The following is an 18,683-nucleotide window of genomic DNA, read 5'->3' as shown; positions in this document are numbered from 1 at the left end:
TGCCAGATATTGGATCCTCCCCGGGTGCCAAATGCTCTAGGTACGCCCCTGGCCTATAGGCTCCTGAGATGTGAATTCCGGTCCTGGAGAAAGAGAGGTGGGGGAGGGGAAAAAGAAAAATGGAGAGAAAGAAGAAGGGATAGAATGAACGAGAAAGATGGATAGGGAGAGAGAGAAAAGGGGAAGAAAGGAGAACAGAGAGCAAACAGTAGGGTAAAAAATATTTGAAACATTTTATTGGGGGGGGGGGGGGGTGACACCATATTTTACCGCACCAGGTGACACCAACCCTAGTGACGCCACTGGTTTTATTGAATCAGTTCTTGAATAGCCTGATGGTTTTATCAATATAATAGAGGCTGCACAGACACCGGAGCAGGTAAATGAGGTCATGAGGTACATGTTAGGCTATGTTTATTTAAATTCAGACCAAAATTTCCCTAAAACTGCACCCCCTGTCCGATGGAGCGTACAAACGATCGGATTATCCGACAAAACCCTTCCATCTCACAATTGTTGTCGGAAAATCCGATCGTGTGTACGGGCCTTATCAGTGATTTTCTGTTCTAAACATCTTAGAACTATTTCCCCATAGTAATGTAAAGTACATTTTCCTTATTGTGGAAGGAAGTATATAACCCATGCCAGGGGTCAAGTCCTGGGAAAAAAAGTGTGGGAACTCCCACCAAAGATCCACTCCCCCACCAAAAAAAAATAAAAAAATTATACGATCATATGCATAATTACTAAACCGCATGTTTTTTTTTCCGATCCACTGTACCATAGTAATCCAAGTTCTTTCTAAATCCCGCGATAACTCGTGGCAGACCTCCGCAATGTCTCCTGGGAACAATGACAAAAGCTCCCAGGAGACATTGCGGCATCGAGGAAGTGACGGAATACCCGATGAATCCATATACGGGAAGCGGCCAGTAACATAAAGGATTACTAAGGTTCGCCTGCCCCTGCAGTGACTGGAGCTGGGCATCGCCACTTAGTGAAGGATTAGCTCGGGCGTCACGACTGCTCTCGGCTGCTCTAGTCCTGCAAAGGGAACTGCGTTCCTGCTGTGAAAAAAGTGCAGGAACTCCGTTCCCACACGTTCCCACAGGACTTGAGCCCTGACCCATGCCCATACACCAGTATTATGTACATAGAACACATAACATCTATTTACCTATGGCCAAGAGGAGCTGTTGGAAGTAGCCATCGTAACATTCTTCAATAGTTGCAGCTATGTCTTGTCCAGAAACATTTTGGAATTCTTGGAAAACTTAAAAAACAGAACAACAGAGAATATTTCTTCCTTTATCCCAAGTACACTTTATTTTTCTAATGATTCCTATGTATGGTGTTTTTCAAAAATGTCACATAACTATGTGCTGTATGGTAATTTTTTATTACTTACAGTATAATCCTGCAATGTAAAAGAATGTCCTCCTGTCCAATTATATATTAATTGAAAGTTCTGTCTTTGCAGCTATAGCATGCTCCAGAGATCGCTCTACTTTCTACAAGTGCACTGCACAGTGCTGCTGGAGAGGCCAGGAGCTTGATCGGTAACCAGTGGTTACTGACCATTTGATCAATATGATTATTCAATCATGGCGATCACAGTGATCAGGGAAAGAAAATTCTGTTCAGAGCAGATTAACTTATTACTTCATTAATTCATGTTGGCACGGTATTAGAAAGACAATATATACCGGTGTGTGTGTGTATATATATATATATATATACACATACATACACATACACACACACAGTATATAGACATTCTTTTTGAAATCCAAGATAAATAGAAGAAAATAATTGAAATAAAACAATGAGAATTACATTTATTTTTGTCTATTCCTCTGCTTAATATAGAAACATCAATAAATTACAAAATTAAGGCCACCAAATTTAGTTTAAAAATGTTTTCTTCTTTTCCATAAACTGATGTATACCAAAACTGTTCACAAAGATTTTTAATAATTACTCCTGGACATGAATGGGCAAGAACTTACACTTTTGCAATAAATTCAGAGGGCCGGATTCAGAAAGAGATACGACGGCGTATCTCCTGATACGCCGTCGTATCTCGGAGTCCGGCCGGTCGTATCTATGCGACTGATTCAGAGAATCAGTTACGCATAGATATCCCTAAGATCCGACAGGTGTAAGTGTCTTACACCGTCATATCTTAGGTTGCAATTTTAGGCTGGCCGCTAGGTGTATTTTTACGCAAGGAATATGCAAATTAGTATTTACGCCGATTTAGAAACGAACGACCGCCCGGCGCTTTTTTTTTACGTCGTTTGCGTTCGGCTTTTTCCGGCATATAGTTACCCCTGCTATATGAGGCGTAGCTAATGTTAAGTATGGCCGTCGTTCCCGCGCCAAGTTTTGAATTTTTACATCGTTTGCGTTAGTCATTTGCGAATACGGCTTGACGTAATTAACGTTCACGTTGAAAGCAATGACGTTTTGCGGCGGGTTTTCATGCATGCGCACTGGGATGTTTTCACGAACGGCGCATGCGCCGTTCCAAAAAAACTTAAAATACGCTGGGTCAAGCAAAATTTTAATAAAACACGTCCACCACATCCCCATTTGAATTAGACGGGCTTACGCCGGCCCACATACGTTACGCCGCCGTAACTTAGGGCGCAAGTTTTTTCTGAATACAGAACTTGCGCCCAAAGTTACAGCGGCATAACGTATCTAGGATACGTTACGCCGGCCAGAGAGATACGCACAGGTATCTGAATCCGGCCCAGAGAGTGTAATTATCTATGTTTTACACTGTTTATCACTGGTGTACTATCTTTAGCACTATTTTTTAAGTTTAAAAATCAAAATACTGCAAATATATGTACCCATCCATAATTGTTGGTAGCTTTTGTTACATAGAATCATTTGCATCAAATTCTTGTGTTCGCCTGTTCTCCTTTGGCAAGCCTCCCATAGAACCTAGAATATAGCAGAATACAAAATGTTTTTGTAGTTACCTTCATTTTTTGTATATTATACTAGCAGCATTAGGCACATAATAAGTAAACATGTGTGGAAAAAATAGCCTCCATTAGGCTTGTGGCTTTGCAGCTGGGTACCCACTGTGCATGTGTGAGCCATGCTGTGCATTGTGAATGGTCCTCCAGTCTTCTGGGACCTGTGATGCACCCCAGATGACTGCGGGAAGGGAGGAGGAGAAGATAACTTCTAAGCGACAGATGCTGTGGCTGTACACGTATAACTGTACATTTTGGACTCAAATTGGCCCACTGATACATCCCTATACTTATGCAATCACTCAAATGTGAATACACATGTGCATTACAAACATGAAGGTAATACACAGTCTCACTCACATCAGTGGGCACACATTATGGAGTGCATAAACTGCATGTGCTGGTGTGAGTTGTGCACAAGTGCTGCAAAGCATTGTTACAATTCACTACAATGCTTGATTTATTCTCTCTTTTTTTCCAATCAAATTTATTAGTTGACAAATACGGTACAAAGGTCAGAGCGAAATAACAAGGAAAGAATTTTTACAACATGAAATGTGCTTTGCACAGTAAAAATATTCTGTAAACAGGGGATGGGATTAATGGATTACAATCGTCATACGTCACAATTTACATAGGGGGAAGCAAGAAACAAGGTAAGAATTGGATGGATCTAAATGGTAATATAGTAATGTGTTGGTTTGGCCACAATTTATAAATGTTATCCATTTTTAGCTTTTAGTGGGATTTTTAGCATGATTTTAGTACGAATGTATGTCTGTTATGGTAAATTGTGTTTGTGAGCACTAATACTGATTTTAGTGTATTTTTATCATTCACAGAAAATGTATATTTTGGGGCTTTTACAAACTCTAAGGCCCCATACACACGGGAGGATTTATCCGCGGATACGGTCCAGCGGACCGTTTCCGCGGATAAATCCTCTTGAGGATTTCAGCAGATTTTAATGCGATGGAGTGTACTCACCATCGCATTGAAATCCGCACCGAAATCCTCTGGCGATGACGTGTCGCGCCGTCGCCGCGATTATGACGCGGCGACGTGCGCAACGCTGTCATATAAGGAATTCCACGCATGCGTCGAATCATTACGACGCATGCGGGGGATCCCTTCGGACGGATGGATCCGGTGAGTCTATACAGACCAGCGGATCCATCCGTTGGGATGGATTCCAGCAGATGGATTTGCTTGGCATGTCAGCAAATATTCGAATCCATCCCAGGGGAGAAATATCCGCGGAAACAGATCCGCTGGAGTGTACACACCATAGGATCTATCCGCTGAAACCCATTTGCTGGGATTTTTCAGCGGATGGATTCTATGGTGTGTACGGGGCCTTAAAGCTGTAAGTAAATAATGAAAAAAGTGAAAAATTGCAAAAATGGTCTAGCCACCTGGATTTAAAGTTGGACCACAAGGCTTGGCAGTGAAAAAGTTAAACTCTTGAAACCATTCTGCAGGTGTGGTTATTGGTTATAACGCTTAATTTTGCTTAGTTTCCAAAGTTATTTAAATGTTGTGTGAAACCTGGGTTATGCAATAAGTTACAAAACAAAAAGTGATGGTTTATTAAGAAATTATTTTCCTGCCAGTGAATTGCACCCACAAACCTTTCATTAACACTAATGCACTAGCACTTTTCCATGCTTTTTGTGGAGGGATTTTGTTGGCTCTGTTCCCTCCCAGTGCTCACCTTGATGAGATTCCCCACAATACACAATAAATTGAAAGGCAAAGGCTGGTCATACATTATGCAATATTTTTCATACATTTTTCCTTTAAATTTACCAAACCCTATAATATGAAACCAAACAAACACTTTCAATATGTATGTAATCAGGCAGGCCCTTGCAATACATAGTTAAACATAAATCTAAAGGAAATTGAATAAGAAAAGTATATAATGTTTGGCCAGCCTTAGAGCTGCCATAATGTTTTGGTCCAGCCTAGGAACTCAAATACAAAGTGTTCTTTTTATGTACCATTGCATCTTGAGCCGCTAATCCAGGGTCTGTATAGCCTTCCTCTCTTACAGCCTATAATGAAAACAAAAGCATTATTCAGTCAAATTCATTATCCCATGAATAATCTAAATACCTAGATAGCATTGCATTATTAAAGTGGTTGTAAAGGCAGATGTTTTTTTATCTTAATGCATTTTATGCATTAAGATAAGAAGCCTTCTGTGTGCAGCAGTCCCCCTTGACCCCCCTAATACTTACCTGAGGTCCCTCTCTGTCCAGCAATGTCCACAAGTACATCAGCCAACCCGAGATTCTTCCTCCTGATTGTCTAAGAACACAACAGTGGTGCCATTGCTGCCGCTGTTGTCGATCAAAGTCAGCTAGCCAATCAGGGGAGAGAGGGGGCAGGGCCGGGTCGAAGCTCTGTGTCTGGACACAGGGAGCTGTGCCTTGACTCGGGTACCCCCATAGCAAGCAGCTTGGTTTTTGTTCGGTAAAGTCCATTCATTCCAAAACCAAATGTTAAAAGCAAACAAAATCTTTTGTATGACATTCGAATGTTCTGAGAATGATCTGCTTTTGAACTGTTTACTGTAACTGCTTATAAGGTGTTAGCTGAAGTTCAGCTTCAGTTTGTTATTGTATCTAAAGTTGGCCATACATGTATCTAAATTCGGTCGGTTCAGCAGGGACCGGCTGAATTTTGATTCATGTATTTGCACTGTGGTTGAACAGAAGTTGATCTACTGATCATCTTCTGTATAGCCACCCTGTCTAATTTTAGCCACTTGACTGATCAGTATATTCTGGCAGTGGGAAAGTCTACCTGCTGTTACAGTACAATAGCTCAAGGAAGAGGATTCCCCCATCCACTTTGAATGTGTGGATGGGGGAATCAGGTCAGTCTTTTTTTTTTTGTTCAACCCACTGTCTGAACAAAAATAAACTGACTATTGTATAGGCAGCTTAAAGGCTAAGTTCACCTTTATTGACCTTTCTTTTTTTTCTAAATTCCAGCTCCCCTATGTACTAGTATAGAATTACTGTAGTTATTTTGCAAAAATAAAACAGCTTTCCATTAATTCTACACAGGCTTACCTCACTCTCTTCATAGCTGTTTAAACACACTGCTCAATTACTTTTGCCTTGCTTCCTGGATAGACTTTAGGTCATGACATTTAGGAAGGAGTTGACCAGCTGATCTCATTAGCACACACACTGAATTATCTACCTCAGATGGTCACCTCCTTCCTGTGTCTGTCAAGGAAGTAAGGCAGAAGTAATCGAGGTGGGTTTTTAAACAGCCATGAAGAGAGGTAAGCTGTGTAGAATTAATGGATATAATGGAAAGCTGTTTTATTTTTACAAAATAAGTATTAATGCTTTATTTGTACATGGGGAAGCTGAAATTTATTTTAAAAAAGTGAACCTTTATATCTGCTAGTACATCTAACTCTCCCCTCCCTCAGATTAACAATGATGCTGTCCAAAGGGGCTACTGTGCTCTTTTATCAAGAGTATAGGCACTGTAAAACAGGAGGTGTGTTACTGGCCAGATCACCAGGTGTAAACAGAGGGAAAAAATCCTCTGGGTTTAAAGCGTTACTAAAGAAAAAAAATATTTTTATTAAAATAATACACATGTTATACTCGCCTGCTCTCCTGTGGCCCCCCACCAGCAATCTTGGCTCTTTAATTTCTTCTTTTGCCCCAGTGCATGCTCGTTCCTAAGATGTGTGTGTCTATGGAGTCACACTCCACAGACACACACTGTGGGTCTTAGCCCACCCCACTTCCTCCTCACTGCTTTTGATATACAGCAGCAGGAGAAGAGGAAGAGAGGGGAGAACAAATGCAGCTGTGAACAACACTGGTTCTCTTCTCCCCTCTATTACCCTTCACACAGGGAAACCACTTTAATACTGCTTTAAAGTCCAGGAAAATCTGTGGGTTATTTAAAGTCCTGGGCCTTGTCTGTTATTAACAATGCTAAGATTTACTGGTTCTAATAGGCAGTACTGCCAAAGATATATTTTTAGTTAGTTCATTTTGCTTGACTCTCCTGTGGAAGTTAATGAGCTTATGGTTCTGATTCACATCCTCTGTCAGTGAACAAGTAAAAGACGTGAAACGTGTCTTTCACGATTCTCAATGTAGCTTTGAACGTATTCATTATTTAAACCATCCGGAGTACAATACCTGGGCCAGATTTATTAAACAATCTCTAAAATGTCCTGAGGTTTCAGAGTAAAGGTCTTGGTCCAGACTGCATCCATATTCTAGAAGAGAAACAATTGTTTGCCCATTTTCTAAACATCACAGCTCATGAGTTTTATTAAATGCATGTAAACCCTTTAATGAAACATTGGAAGCAATTACATTTTCAACCCTCTAAGGATAAAGAATGGTGAACAATTTTTGAAATAAATATCTGGTAAAAATAATTTTACTATCATATCACACAAAATGCAATATACACATAGTAGAACTATAGGCAAAACCTTTTTATATTTATTTTGGATAGAGTAAGAGAGTGTTTTATAACCCATGTCAGTTAATTTTTTTGCCATCAATGTGCCATTGGGGAGATTTACCTTAATTTCCTGTCCCATAGCCAAAACAGAAAGTGAGAGAAAATACCTGCAAATTAAAAAATTATTGCCCCCCCCGGTCACCAGAACTAGTGTCCCCACTAGAAGATTTCCCCTCTATTACTTTTCTGGGGACAACACAAAACATGTGACTTTCTCATTCCCCTTAAGGAAGCCACATGTCCTGGTGACAAAACGCATTGTGGTGGAGCCTTTGGATGATGTCAGTACGGAACCCGAAGGTGCGGTATCTTATTAGGCAGTCAGAACACCAGCAGTGTTGCTTTGTGGCTGTCAGTTAGTAGTTTGGTTATGCACTTTTAAATGTCAGTGCATTGTATGTAAAGTGGGCTATAATAAAAGTGTTTTTAGAAGGTAAAGCAATGTGTAGTTTTTGTCTTTGTGTTATTATCTTGGAGGAACAGCGGAGTAAAAAATAATATTTAAGGTGGTGTACATTTTTTTTAAAATAGTCACAAGGTGATATTAGTGCCGCACTGTTTTTTGGTTTTATTCATGTACCCATTTCTGAATCTGGTCTGGTAACCTAATGAAGATGAGCTCATATGTGCCTTCACAGTGTATGCAAAAAGGGGAACAACATATAAATGGGTAAAAGCGATGAACAAATTCATATGTAACATTGATATATAGAAGGAAGAGCAGTCAATTCGGAACAGATATAGTGATGGCCTGTGTGTGTGGAGGTTTCAGTCAGAAGTGTAGTATGGTGGTGCCTAGTCATGCTGTTCTCAGTGGTGGGTAATGCAGCGTATACACAACCGTTTTTTCGTCGGAATAAACTCTGACAGGTTTTTCCGACAGAATTTCGCTCAAGCTGTCTTTCATACACACGGACACACCAAAATTCCATTTGACTTTTTTCATCAGAAATTCCGACCATGTGGATGAGGCATTACTGCGGTATGGAGCTTTCCTAAGGACAAGGCTTGTATTACGGAAAAAAGCAAGGCCTTGCACGTGAATAGCATACCATCTATGCCTACAGGTAGGATTATGAGTGCTATGTACACCTTAATTATTCACACTAACGCTAACGCTCCTAAACTCTGTTGAAAACGTTCCTAAGAACTGCAAAACTACTGGCAAAAAAATGCTAAATACTTGTGTTTTTTTATCGGTTTTGAGTGTTTAGTGTGCATGGAGCCTAATCCTGTGAAGAACAATTATGTTTCATAAACCACATTGAAAGAATACTCACGCATTAAATAGGCTTCCTTCAACTGAAATATATCTGATGTTGTTCTTGTTGCTAAAATATCAATGAGGCAGTTTTCATCTGTGCCAGCTCCCTGTAAACACGGGGATAATATCATAAAAAAAGCTACCAATGTACATCACATACAAGACAAAGTGCAGCGTTTTGTTCAAAACATCTAATGCCGCGTACACGCGAGTGCACTTCCAGTGCAATTTCAAGTGCACTTTGCACTTGTAGTGCAAAGTGGATTTGCCTTTAGTAAATAACTCCCAATGTATATGCCAACATTTTCAGTTTACAAGATGCACACAACAATTCCAGAATCAGCCAAATTACATCTAAATGATGTGATTTGAAGTGTAACTTTTCCTGAAGAAAGTGTATTTATTTGTGGAACTCCAATGTCAGAGAGTATACTCAAGGGTACTGTTCATGATCAAGACTGCATGCTTCTGTAACCTTCAGCTGACTTTGAGGAGATTGTCTCCTATGGGGACATATGCCCGGCAGTCTAGTTGGTTTTAACAGTGCAAGTACTATGTAAACAACGCAAAGATTGTGATGAGAATACCTAATCCACCGAAGTTTAGAAAATGCTGCTGATGTGTGTGTATATAACGTCTGTGGTCAATATACTGTATGTAATTGTGCACACATTATATCTTTACCTTGGGTCCTTATCTGGTGCCCTCTGCCTTTTTGTGTGCCAGATACTTTCTGTTAAGTTCTTTGAGTATCATTTGACTAAAACGCTGAGGGCAGTAGAAGAGGATTGGAGGTAGGGGTGGTTTGTTTTTTACATCTATACCAACAGATCGGATGAGGGAGATCTAGAATCATCGTTGCATGTTTACCAAGCTATCCCTAATGTCAATGTTAAAAAAAAAAATGTTTTTACAAGGCAGCTGAAGCTTACATTACACACACAGCTGAACAAGTCAGATGTGTGACTGGCATGTTAAAATTTAAAATTTAGGATAAAATCTAGCAGCAGAACTGAACTGAAGGCTCGTTAGATGACTCTCTGTAATTCAGGAAAACTGAAGGTCCACTCTCTATATAGCAAGGACGTGCAGTCAGGGGAGGAAGATGAGGCAGAGAGTCACCTGCCATGAAAAAAAAAAAATAACTATCGAGCTTCGAGGGTCGTAGCTCGGCCACCTGAGGTCACAGAGACCCCAAATTTGGGGGGTAGGTAGCCGTCCAATAAAAATGCTGCAGTGGAGGCTCTCCTCTCTCTGCAGTGTCATAAAAGGGGACATGTGTCTAAAAGACACATGTTCCCTTCCAGCCCAGCCCTCTTAACTATAAGGAAAAAACATGGGCTTAGAGGTATAGGGCCAGATTCACAAAGAGATACGACGGTGTATCTACAGATACACCATCGTATCTCTGACGTAAACTGGTCCTATCTATAGAATCAGTTACGCATAGATAGGGCTAGATCCGACAGTGTTACAGTGTGTTACACTGTCGGATCTTTTTTTAAATTTAAAAATGGCGCCGGGGGCGTTCCCGCTGATTTACGATAAATAATATGTAAATCACCGAGATACGCAAATTCACGAACGTACGCGGACCCGTCGCAGTGTTCTTACGTCGTTTCCGTAGCGGTTTTCCGTCGTATACTTACCCCTTCTTTTATCAGGCGCAGCCAATGTTAAGTATAGCCGGCGTTCCCGCGTCGAATTTGAATTTTCCTACGTCGTTTGCGTACGCCGATTCACGAACACGCGCGTCGCAAGTCCCGCTCACGTCGCAACCACTGACGTCCTAGTGACGTCAGTGAGAGCAATGCACGCCGGGAAATTCCACGGACGACGCATGCGCATTTAAATCGGCGCGGGAACGCGCCTGATTTAAATATGACACTCCCCTAGCCGCGGAATTTGAATTCCGCTGGGGGATTTAGGATCCGCCGTCGCAAGTTTGGAGGTAAGTGGTTTGTGAATTAGCCACTTGCCTCCTAAACTTGTGGGAGCGGATCTTAATTCACGTAGATCGAGCGGATCTATAGATCCGCTGACCTACGTGAATCTGGCCCTTAAGGTTTACTCATAATCCCATTTTTTTCTCATACAGTTAAGAGGAAGAATCTGCTGCTGCTGAAAATGTACTTTTTTAATCAAGCTAAATAATATATTGTTTTGCTATATGGTATAACATAAAAATGTATTATTTATCTATTTACTGTGAAATTACTGGTTTTAAGTTATAACTTCAAGCTTCAGTAATTTGTCCGATGACCCCCTGCTTCAGTACAGTTGTTGAAAATATAGTAAATTACCTTAAACACAATATATAATAATTATTTGTATATTACAATTCTGACACTTTTCTCCTACATGTAACAATTATAATTTTTTTTGCTAGAAAATTACTCAGAACCCTCAAACACTACATCTTAAAAGGACAGCGTTTGTAAATATTTTTGTTAAATGAGTATAACTAGTAGAACTAGTAGAACTAGTAGAACTGTAATTGCCTACATAATGAGAATCGAAAACATAACTTGTGAATTTATAACCTGTGTGTATCTGGCTCTGATACTAGCCAGTGCCTCACACGCCACTGGCCTTTACCGCACACCCCTGCTATATAAACCAGAGGAAGTTTCAACTTTTTGATAGAGCGATTTTTTTTTCATTTGCAATAATAATTATACAATGCAGTTTTTAGCAAGACACGAAGCCTAGTAATGAGACAAAAAGATACCCTCATTTATGTGTCTAGGTCACAGTGCAGAACTAATCTAGCTTTAGACCTAGGTGTGGCGCTGTCAGTTTTTGGTTACAATTACAAGACATATTTATTTAAAATATAAACCGTTTAATTATATAAAGCCAAAAGTTACCTTCATAGCATGCCAAAGTTCATGCGCGTCATAGCCTGGAGGAGAGTACACCAGTCCTACAATGACCTCCTTAAAGTGCCCATCAAGATTTTCTCTCAAGTCATTAGCTAGATCCTTAAAAAAAATATACACAGAGTGTCATAGATAAGTAATTTTTCGTTTTTTACATCACTAGTTACTTTATATTAAAACATGCATTCTACATCAGTACTGGCACATGTTTTTCAACACAGTTTAACTTTATTTGAAATAATTGCTGCTCGCATAAGGGTTTGGTATGGATTTTAGGGGGGACACTACGCCATTTTTTTGGGTGTGAGGGTCTGGTATCATCCAGAGTGGGAACCCCACAGCAATGTTTTTTATATTTCCGTGGGGGTTCCCCTTCATCCTCAGCACACAAGTTGCACCGCAAGTCGGATCATCATGATCTGACTTCTGGTGCGACTTCTTATCCCCTATAACACAGGTGTCAAACACAAGGCCCGTGGGCTGAATCCGGCCCTCCAGGCCATTTTGTGTGGCCCTCGCACCTCTCCTGCAGCTGCAGGAGAGCTCCAGCTCTTCTCTGGTCCTACTCCAGACCCCTACTTTCTGCTTTCAAGCAATGCATCCAGCTTCTTCCCAGCAGCAGTATAAGGAAAGGGGGGTGCACTGTGATGTAAGGGAGAGTGGGGGACTCAACTTCTGATGGTGGGGTGGCTCTTGACATCTAATGTAAAGGGGAGGGAATGCGCTGGAAATCTAATCTTACAGATACAACTGGCCCTTTTGAGGGCAATCATAATGCTGATGCGGCCCATGGTGAAATTGGTTTGACACCCCTGCCCTATAACATTGCAAATCCACACTTCAGTTCCAAAGCATAACATTTTTTCAAAATAAAAATAAAGTGAGTAAAATAAAGTTGAAGGAACCCAACTAGACATTCTTTTGTAGTGTGCTGGGAAGATGGACAGAAAGAGAACTGCTTAGCGTCAAAGTGGACTTTTTAATGCATCTAAGGTTTGTATGACTGGTGCCTACTCTGTCCTAAGAAAATGTAAAATGAGTGCTGATGTTTATACTGACACCTTCATGTGCTCGGTCTGGCTTAAGTGCTAAAAAAGATCCCTGAATTTTTGAATTTTGTGTAGAGGCAACCAGAGAAGGACAATCTATGGACTGTAGAGGCTTGTCCTAGAAGAAGCAGCCCCCTTCCAGTGATTTCATCTGTGCGCGTTTCATTAATTTCAAGAGTGGGCCTTTGGCTATTTGCAACAGTGCAGATCGTTGTGATCACTAATGTGACCATCTATTTGGGAAAAGTTGGGTGTGTCTGTAATATATAGAACACTACCTTAAAAGTAACTTTTTTATATCAAAGTTTATTTAACTCTTTAAATATAAAAAAAAAAATAGACACATTTTACCCTGCTGTACAAACTCCCATAGGCTTCTGCAATCATAATTCTTTGTGCGCTAGATCTTTGGGTAAGAATATCAATCAAAACATCCTTGTCACAGCCTGGATATAAAGAAGACAAAGTATATTCATTAGTTAAAGAGGAACTGCAGTCTGATCATATTTTTTGTAATAAAAACATCTTTGCTATTCTGAAGTTTCCCTCCAACCACTTTGCATATTCTTTTATATATACTGTGATTCTGTACTTGCCAAATATGATACATAAATCTCCCTCCACTGAGTCTGGCTGCAATCATATTAACTGTGGTCAGCTGAAGCTGCTGCCTGTTCACTTCCTGGATCTACACAGACATACCTCTAGCTCTGCAGCTCACACTGGCCCTCTTATGACTCATCCCCTCCCTTTCTGGCAAAGTCTAGACATATGACATCATATGCCTGATGTCATATGCCTAGGCTTTTTTCCAGACAAGAAACAGGAAGTGGGCTGTATAACATATTTACTGGCAGAAAAAAAATGATTTACTATCCAAAGTTAAAACCAGGGCAGAAGATTTTATAGATGGAAAGATGAAAAAAAAAAAAGTTCCGCTCTAATACCCTCTTGATATAATTTTAGTACTTAGAGAATAGAATTTTTTTTTAACAACTTACCGACTGTGTGCTGTCTTTATACGGCGGCTGTTTGAAGGGGAATACCATTGTTATGGCAGCAGCTATCTGACGCATCCCCGGTATCCTCTTCAACAGTGGACAGTCGGCTTTCAGATAAAAGTGATCTCAGATTCACTGCTCTGGTCGTCTCCGCCGCTTACCAGAGCCGTCAGTAGCAGCGGAGACGATTGGGTCCTCTTCCCTTACTGGCTGGGTGCCAAATGAGGGAAAAATGGCCCCCACTCAGCTCCACACCATTGGATGGCGGAAGCGACATCAAACGTCACCTCCACCCAATGGTCATAAAGGGCAATTATTTTTTGTTTTAATTTTTTTATAATTACATTTTTTTCTTTATCTTTTATTGCATTTTAGTGTAAATAGGAGATCTGAGTTTTTTTTACCCCAGATATCACATGCCCTTTTTTCTATTACAAGGGATGTTTACATTCCTTGTAATAGGAACAAAATTGACCCAAAAATAATTTTTTTAAAAAGACATTGGAAAAATGTAAAATAAAAAGTAAAATAAATAAGAAAAAAATCAAAATTTTATTTTAAAGCACCCTGTCTTGCTGAGCTTGTGCGCAGAAGAGAACGCAAGTTGTAAGTCGCTCCCGCATATGAAAACGTTTTTTAAACCACACATGTAAGATATTGCCGTGATTGCTAAAGCAAGAGCAATAATTCTAGCACTAGACCTTCTCTGTAACTCAAAACTGGTAACCTGTAGAAATTTGTAAACATAGCCTATGGAGATTTGTAAGGGTCAAAGTCTGTCGCCATTCCACAAGCGGGCACAATTTTGAAGCGTGACATGTTGGGTATCAATTTACTCGGCGTAACATTATATTTTGTGGGACCCCAAGAAGAGGACGATCGAGGCCACTCCGTGCAAAACGAACTGCACAGTGGAGGTAAGTATGACATGTTTGTTTTTTTATTTTTTTTAAATGTGAACCCATAGTATCACTTTAAAGGGGTTTTCCACCCATTTTTTACGTTTATTAAAAGTCAGCAGCTACAAAAAGTGTAGCTGCTGGCTTTTAATAAACAGACGCTTACCTGCTCCACGGCTCCAGCGACGCGCCGGCCGGGGCTCCGCTCCTCGCCCCCCCTCGCCGGCCGGCATCTTCATTTCTAGTGTGGGCACCCGGCAGTGACAGCTTTCGGCTTCACGGCCGGGCACCCACTGCGCATGCGCGAGCGGCGCGGCGCCGTCCGATTGGACAGGCGCTCGCCTACAGGGAGGGGCTGTGAAAAGGCAATTAAGCTAATCGCCTTTCCAGCCCCTCGGCGGAAGGAGGAAGTGGGACAGGAAGTCCCCTTCTCCTGAAGCCCCCACTCCCCCCCCCCCAAAAAATTACATGCCAAATGTGGCATGTAAGGGGGCGAGGAGTGGGTTAAGAGGAAGTTCCATTTTAAGGTGGAACTCCTCTTTAAGTGGTTAAATAACATATATAATGGATGGTTGCAAACTACTCATAGCCATAGTAAGTGTAAATACGTGTTAGTACGTTTTAAGCTGTCTTCCATCTATGTGTTGTGGTAATGCATTACAGAATACACATTTTACCACTTTACCGCAACACATGATAGCGCATTGTATTTTTGTCAGCCTATAAAAAAGCAGAGTAGGGTTTTTATTAAAACATTGTCCTTTAAATGTTCCAATAAAAAAAGAGTCAAAAATGCCCAGACATGCAAATTAGCCATATGGATATTAGCAAGTTATCGCTGACACTGCTAATTTTGGCCTGGGCATCCAGGCATTCATAACCTCTGGTCAAGGGTCATCTAACATTATGTTGCACCCTCGTCCTAAAATAGGGTTACAGGTAAATTTAGTTATCCTGGGTGGTAGCTAGCCTGGCTAATTTGTAATGTTTATAGGTCACATGGCTCTCCTAATCTTGTTTATGTGTAGTTTCTCTCTTTTGTCAGTAGGTGGCGATGTTGCATTTAACATTAGTGTGGTAAGCTACAGTGCATTCATTCAGGTTATGAATAAACGTACCATATTTGCTGCTATGAATGCTGGGAGAAGGTATTTATTCGGAAGGAGTCAGATCTTGGTCCTTCCCACCCAGATTGATGGATGTGTGTGGAACAGCTCCTGCTGGGTAGGCCTGAAGCCTGAGGCCTAACCATGTGCTCAAGGTTCTGCTGAGGCATGCCTACTCACTGCATGAAGGAAAGGATGGAGACCTGAGATTAAGTACCAGAGGTGACTCTTGCATGGACCTGTGGAGTCCCTGGGAAAGTGTCAAGATGGAATCATCCATAGAATTCCTACACCTTCCGTGATTTAAGTTCAGTTGCCATAGGAGACAGCCTATTCTACAAAGTACAGATGTGCTGGCTCAGCTTAAAGGCTCTTTTCCTGTGCTGCTGTCTACTTTATCTCATCATTTGTGTCTAGAAAGTCTGCCAATCAGCCTATTTGCTGATCATTACTATTTTTGACTAAGGATGTCCTGTGCCCTATCCTTTCTTTCCCCCATTTTTCCTGTTGTGAGAAATAAACGTCTCTTTAAGCATGAATTTGACTGGCGCCCAATTTCTATCTTGTTCATCACCCACCATGCCTAGTAACCTGCACGCAGAGGAAATATGTCAGCCCTCCCTGCATCTGAGGGTCACCACCAGGCTCCCGGAAAATGGGGTAGGCGCTACAATTATTTTCAGGCTGGTGGGATTGGAGACTCTCAGGAGATGGCCCTATTCATTGTTATCAAAAATAGCTATGCAGGACTGGTCAGCTTAGACAGAGTATTGCTCTAAAAAATGAAAACAAAGCCATGGCCATTGGAAGGCTGGGACTATCACATTATGGTATGTCTGAGAACTGCATAAGTTTTACTGTAATTGCTGGCGTATAAGACTCCCTTTTACACTTAAAAAAAATGGCCCGAAAAGCAGGGGTCGTTGTCATGGAAGGCGTTTCTGCATTGTGCCCATCAGCAACAATACCAGTGGTGTCCAGGTACAGCGCGTGCGCGTTGGCGCGTTGGCACGCACATGTGCGCATGGTGAGAGCGTGCGCCATGTGCACTGCGGGAGCGCGCGGTGACGGCACTTGGCACCCAAACACCCTATTTAAGGAAGCCAGGTCCCCCACAGTATTGCTGTCCAGTCTACAGCGTATCCCTGGAGATCCTTGTATCCGTATACCCATCTGCATCTGATTACCTGACCCGGCTTCCTTTGACCACTCCTGCCTGCCGCCTGTCCCTGATCCCGGCTACATCTGACCACCGCACCTGCTCTCCCCCTTGCTCTGACCTCTGCCCACCTGTTGCATCGACCCGGCATGGACTTGACTACCCCTTTGGATTCCGCCTCGGCTCCTGATCTGCCCGTATGTGTCTGCTTCACCCTGCTTGGTTCCTGTCCTATGAGTACCACACTGCTGCTCCAGCTTGCCGTCAGTATCCTGCCAGGACTTCAGTGCACCCTTCCACTCCTGCAGCCAGCCCGCTACTCAACTTACCTACCAAGCGCTTGTGGCCCTCTGGACTCCCGACCCTGTCTACTCTACCAGGGCTCCTGAGTTAGAGGCAGCTCCCTGCACGTTGGGCTCTGCTACCAGATACGAGACAGTCGTCTTATACGCTGGGTCAGCTGCTCGGATGCCTGCTGTATGTACGGTAATACTGTATGTAGCTTCTGCTACATACAGTATATACTGCTTAGCCAATCTGGGTAAGCGATGTATTCAAATGAATACAGAGCCTGCTCGGATTGAAGTAACAACCTCTGCCAATCCAAGCAGGCTGTATACTCCTGCTCCAATTGGCTTTGAGAGTCAGAGAGACGTGGGCTGATGATGTTACAGCCTCTGCCATTCCAAGCAGGCTTTGTATTCAGTAATAGAATACATTGCTCGTCGTGATTGGCTCCAACTCCAGCAAGAAGGAAGAAGAATATGGCTCCAGAAGAAAGAAATATGAAGCGTTGGAAGCCTCGGAAGGGGGGTCATCTTATACGGTGAGTACAGGCAAAAAATCTTTAAAAAATGTAAAATTAGGGGGTCGTCTTATACGCCCGTTCGACCTGAAACAACGACAAATACGGTAACTAGATTCAGTAAATTGTGAGACAGTGGAATAAGGCATTTATTGTTAAGTTCATTTATTCGTTAAATTCACTGCATATTAATAATTTGTGTTTCCAAATTGCGGTAACTTATGTGATCATTCCACACAACTTCTTCAAAATGTTGTTTACTGAACTCTGCATCTCTGCTTAGTGGTTTAGTCAATTGAAACTTTCAAAGATTATAAAAAGCTAACATGTGTCTCCGTGTCTCTTGACCATTTGATGCTCGCCTACGTAAACAACAAATCAGGACTGACTATCTGTAAAATAAATTGGTAGCGTAAACTGATTTATTGTTACGTTTTGTTTGTTTTTTTACCCCTTTTTTGCACATAATCAGACATAAATATCTGTCCATTTAATTTAGCAGTCCAAACCATGTATACAGTAGGCACCATGCAAATTTAAATGTGAACATAGATGAATTAGATGAATACTAACCAAAACCTTGAAGAGCTCCACCAATCATTTGTGCATCCATAATCGGATTGCAGTTTGCATTTGGGAATATTGTTCCCTGGACCTGCTGCATTTAATAGAGTTAAAAGAATCAGTAAACCATATTGATATAATGACTCAAAGAACAACATGTACTGTATATTATTTTTGAAAAACAGTTTCTTAAAAAATTATACAGTTTTAATTTTGATTCATTTGAGATCAAGCCAAATACATCAGTAAGCAAAATTATAAAAAGGACATTGAAACATAATGTAAGGATACTGGATAGCCCATGTGCATAATCATTATTATACTGTATGCATTAGGAAAATTTGAAACATTTGCCAAACCCAGCATTTCCTCAGCAAATAACATTTGTGCAAATATAAATGGTCAAATTACCAACAGTAACAATAAAAAGAAGAAAGGGTTCC

The 18,683-nt window shown here is 41.2% G+C and overlaps 1 protein-coding gene across 2 annotated transcripts in view; it reads right to left on the bottom strand.

Annotated features, from left to right (window-relative positions):
- The window catches only part of ANXA10 (annexin A10), a 69,709-nt gene that overhangs the window by 35,448 nt on the left and 15,578 nt on the right, over window positions 1-18,683 (bottom strand). The window contains exons 2-9 of one of the 2 annotated variants that reach the window (XM_040332904.1): window positions 18,250-18,334; window positions 13,058-13,152; window positions 11,646-11,759; window positions 8,792-8,882; window positions 7,178-7,257; window positions 4,997-5,050; window positions 2,862-2,955; window positions 1,178-1,273 (exon numbers count right to left, since the gene is read on the bottom strand). In XM_040332904.1, coding sequence (XP_040188838.1) covers window positions 1,178-1,273; window positions 2,862-2,955; window positions 4,997-5,050; window positions 7,178-7,257; window positions 8,792-8,882; window positions 11,646-11,759; window positions 13,058-13,152; window positions 18,250-18,334 — 709 coding nt within the window. The remainder of the gene's footprint in view (window positions 1-1,177; window positions 1,274-2,861; window positions 2,956-4,996; window positions 5,051-7,177; window positions 7,258-8,791; window positions 8,883-11,645; window positions 11,760-13,057; window positions 13,153-18,249; window positions 18,335-18,683) is intronic. The other variant, XM_040332913.1, reaches the window with a different exon arrangement.

Source organism: Rana temporaria, chromosome 1, assembly GCF_905171775.1.
Source record: "Rana temporaria chromosome 1, aRanTem1.1, whole genome shotgun sequence".
NCBI classification, from domain to species: Eukaryota; Metazoa; Chordata; class Amphibia; order Anura; family Ranidae; genus Rana; species Rana temporaria.
The sequence above is the reverse complement of the archived record's forward strand: the minus strand, read 5'-3'. Positions and strand labels throughout refer to the sequence as shown.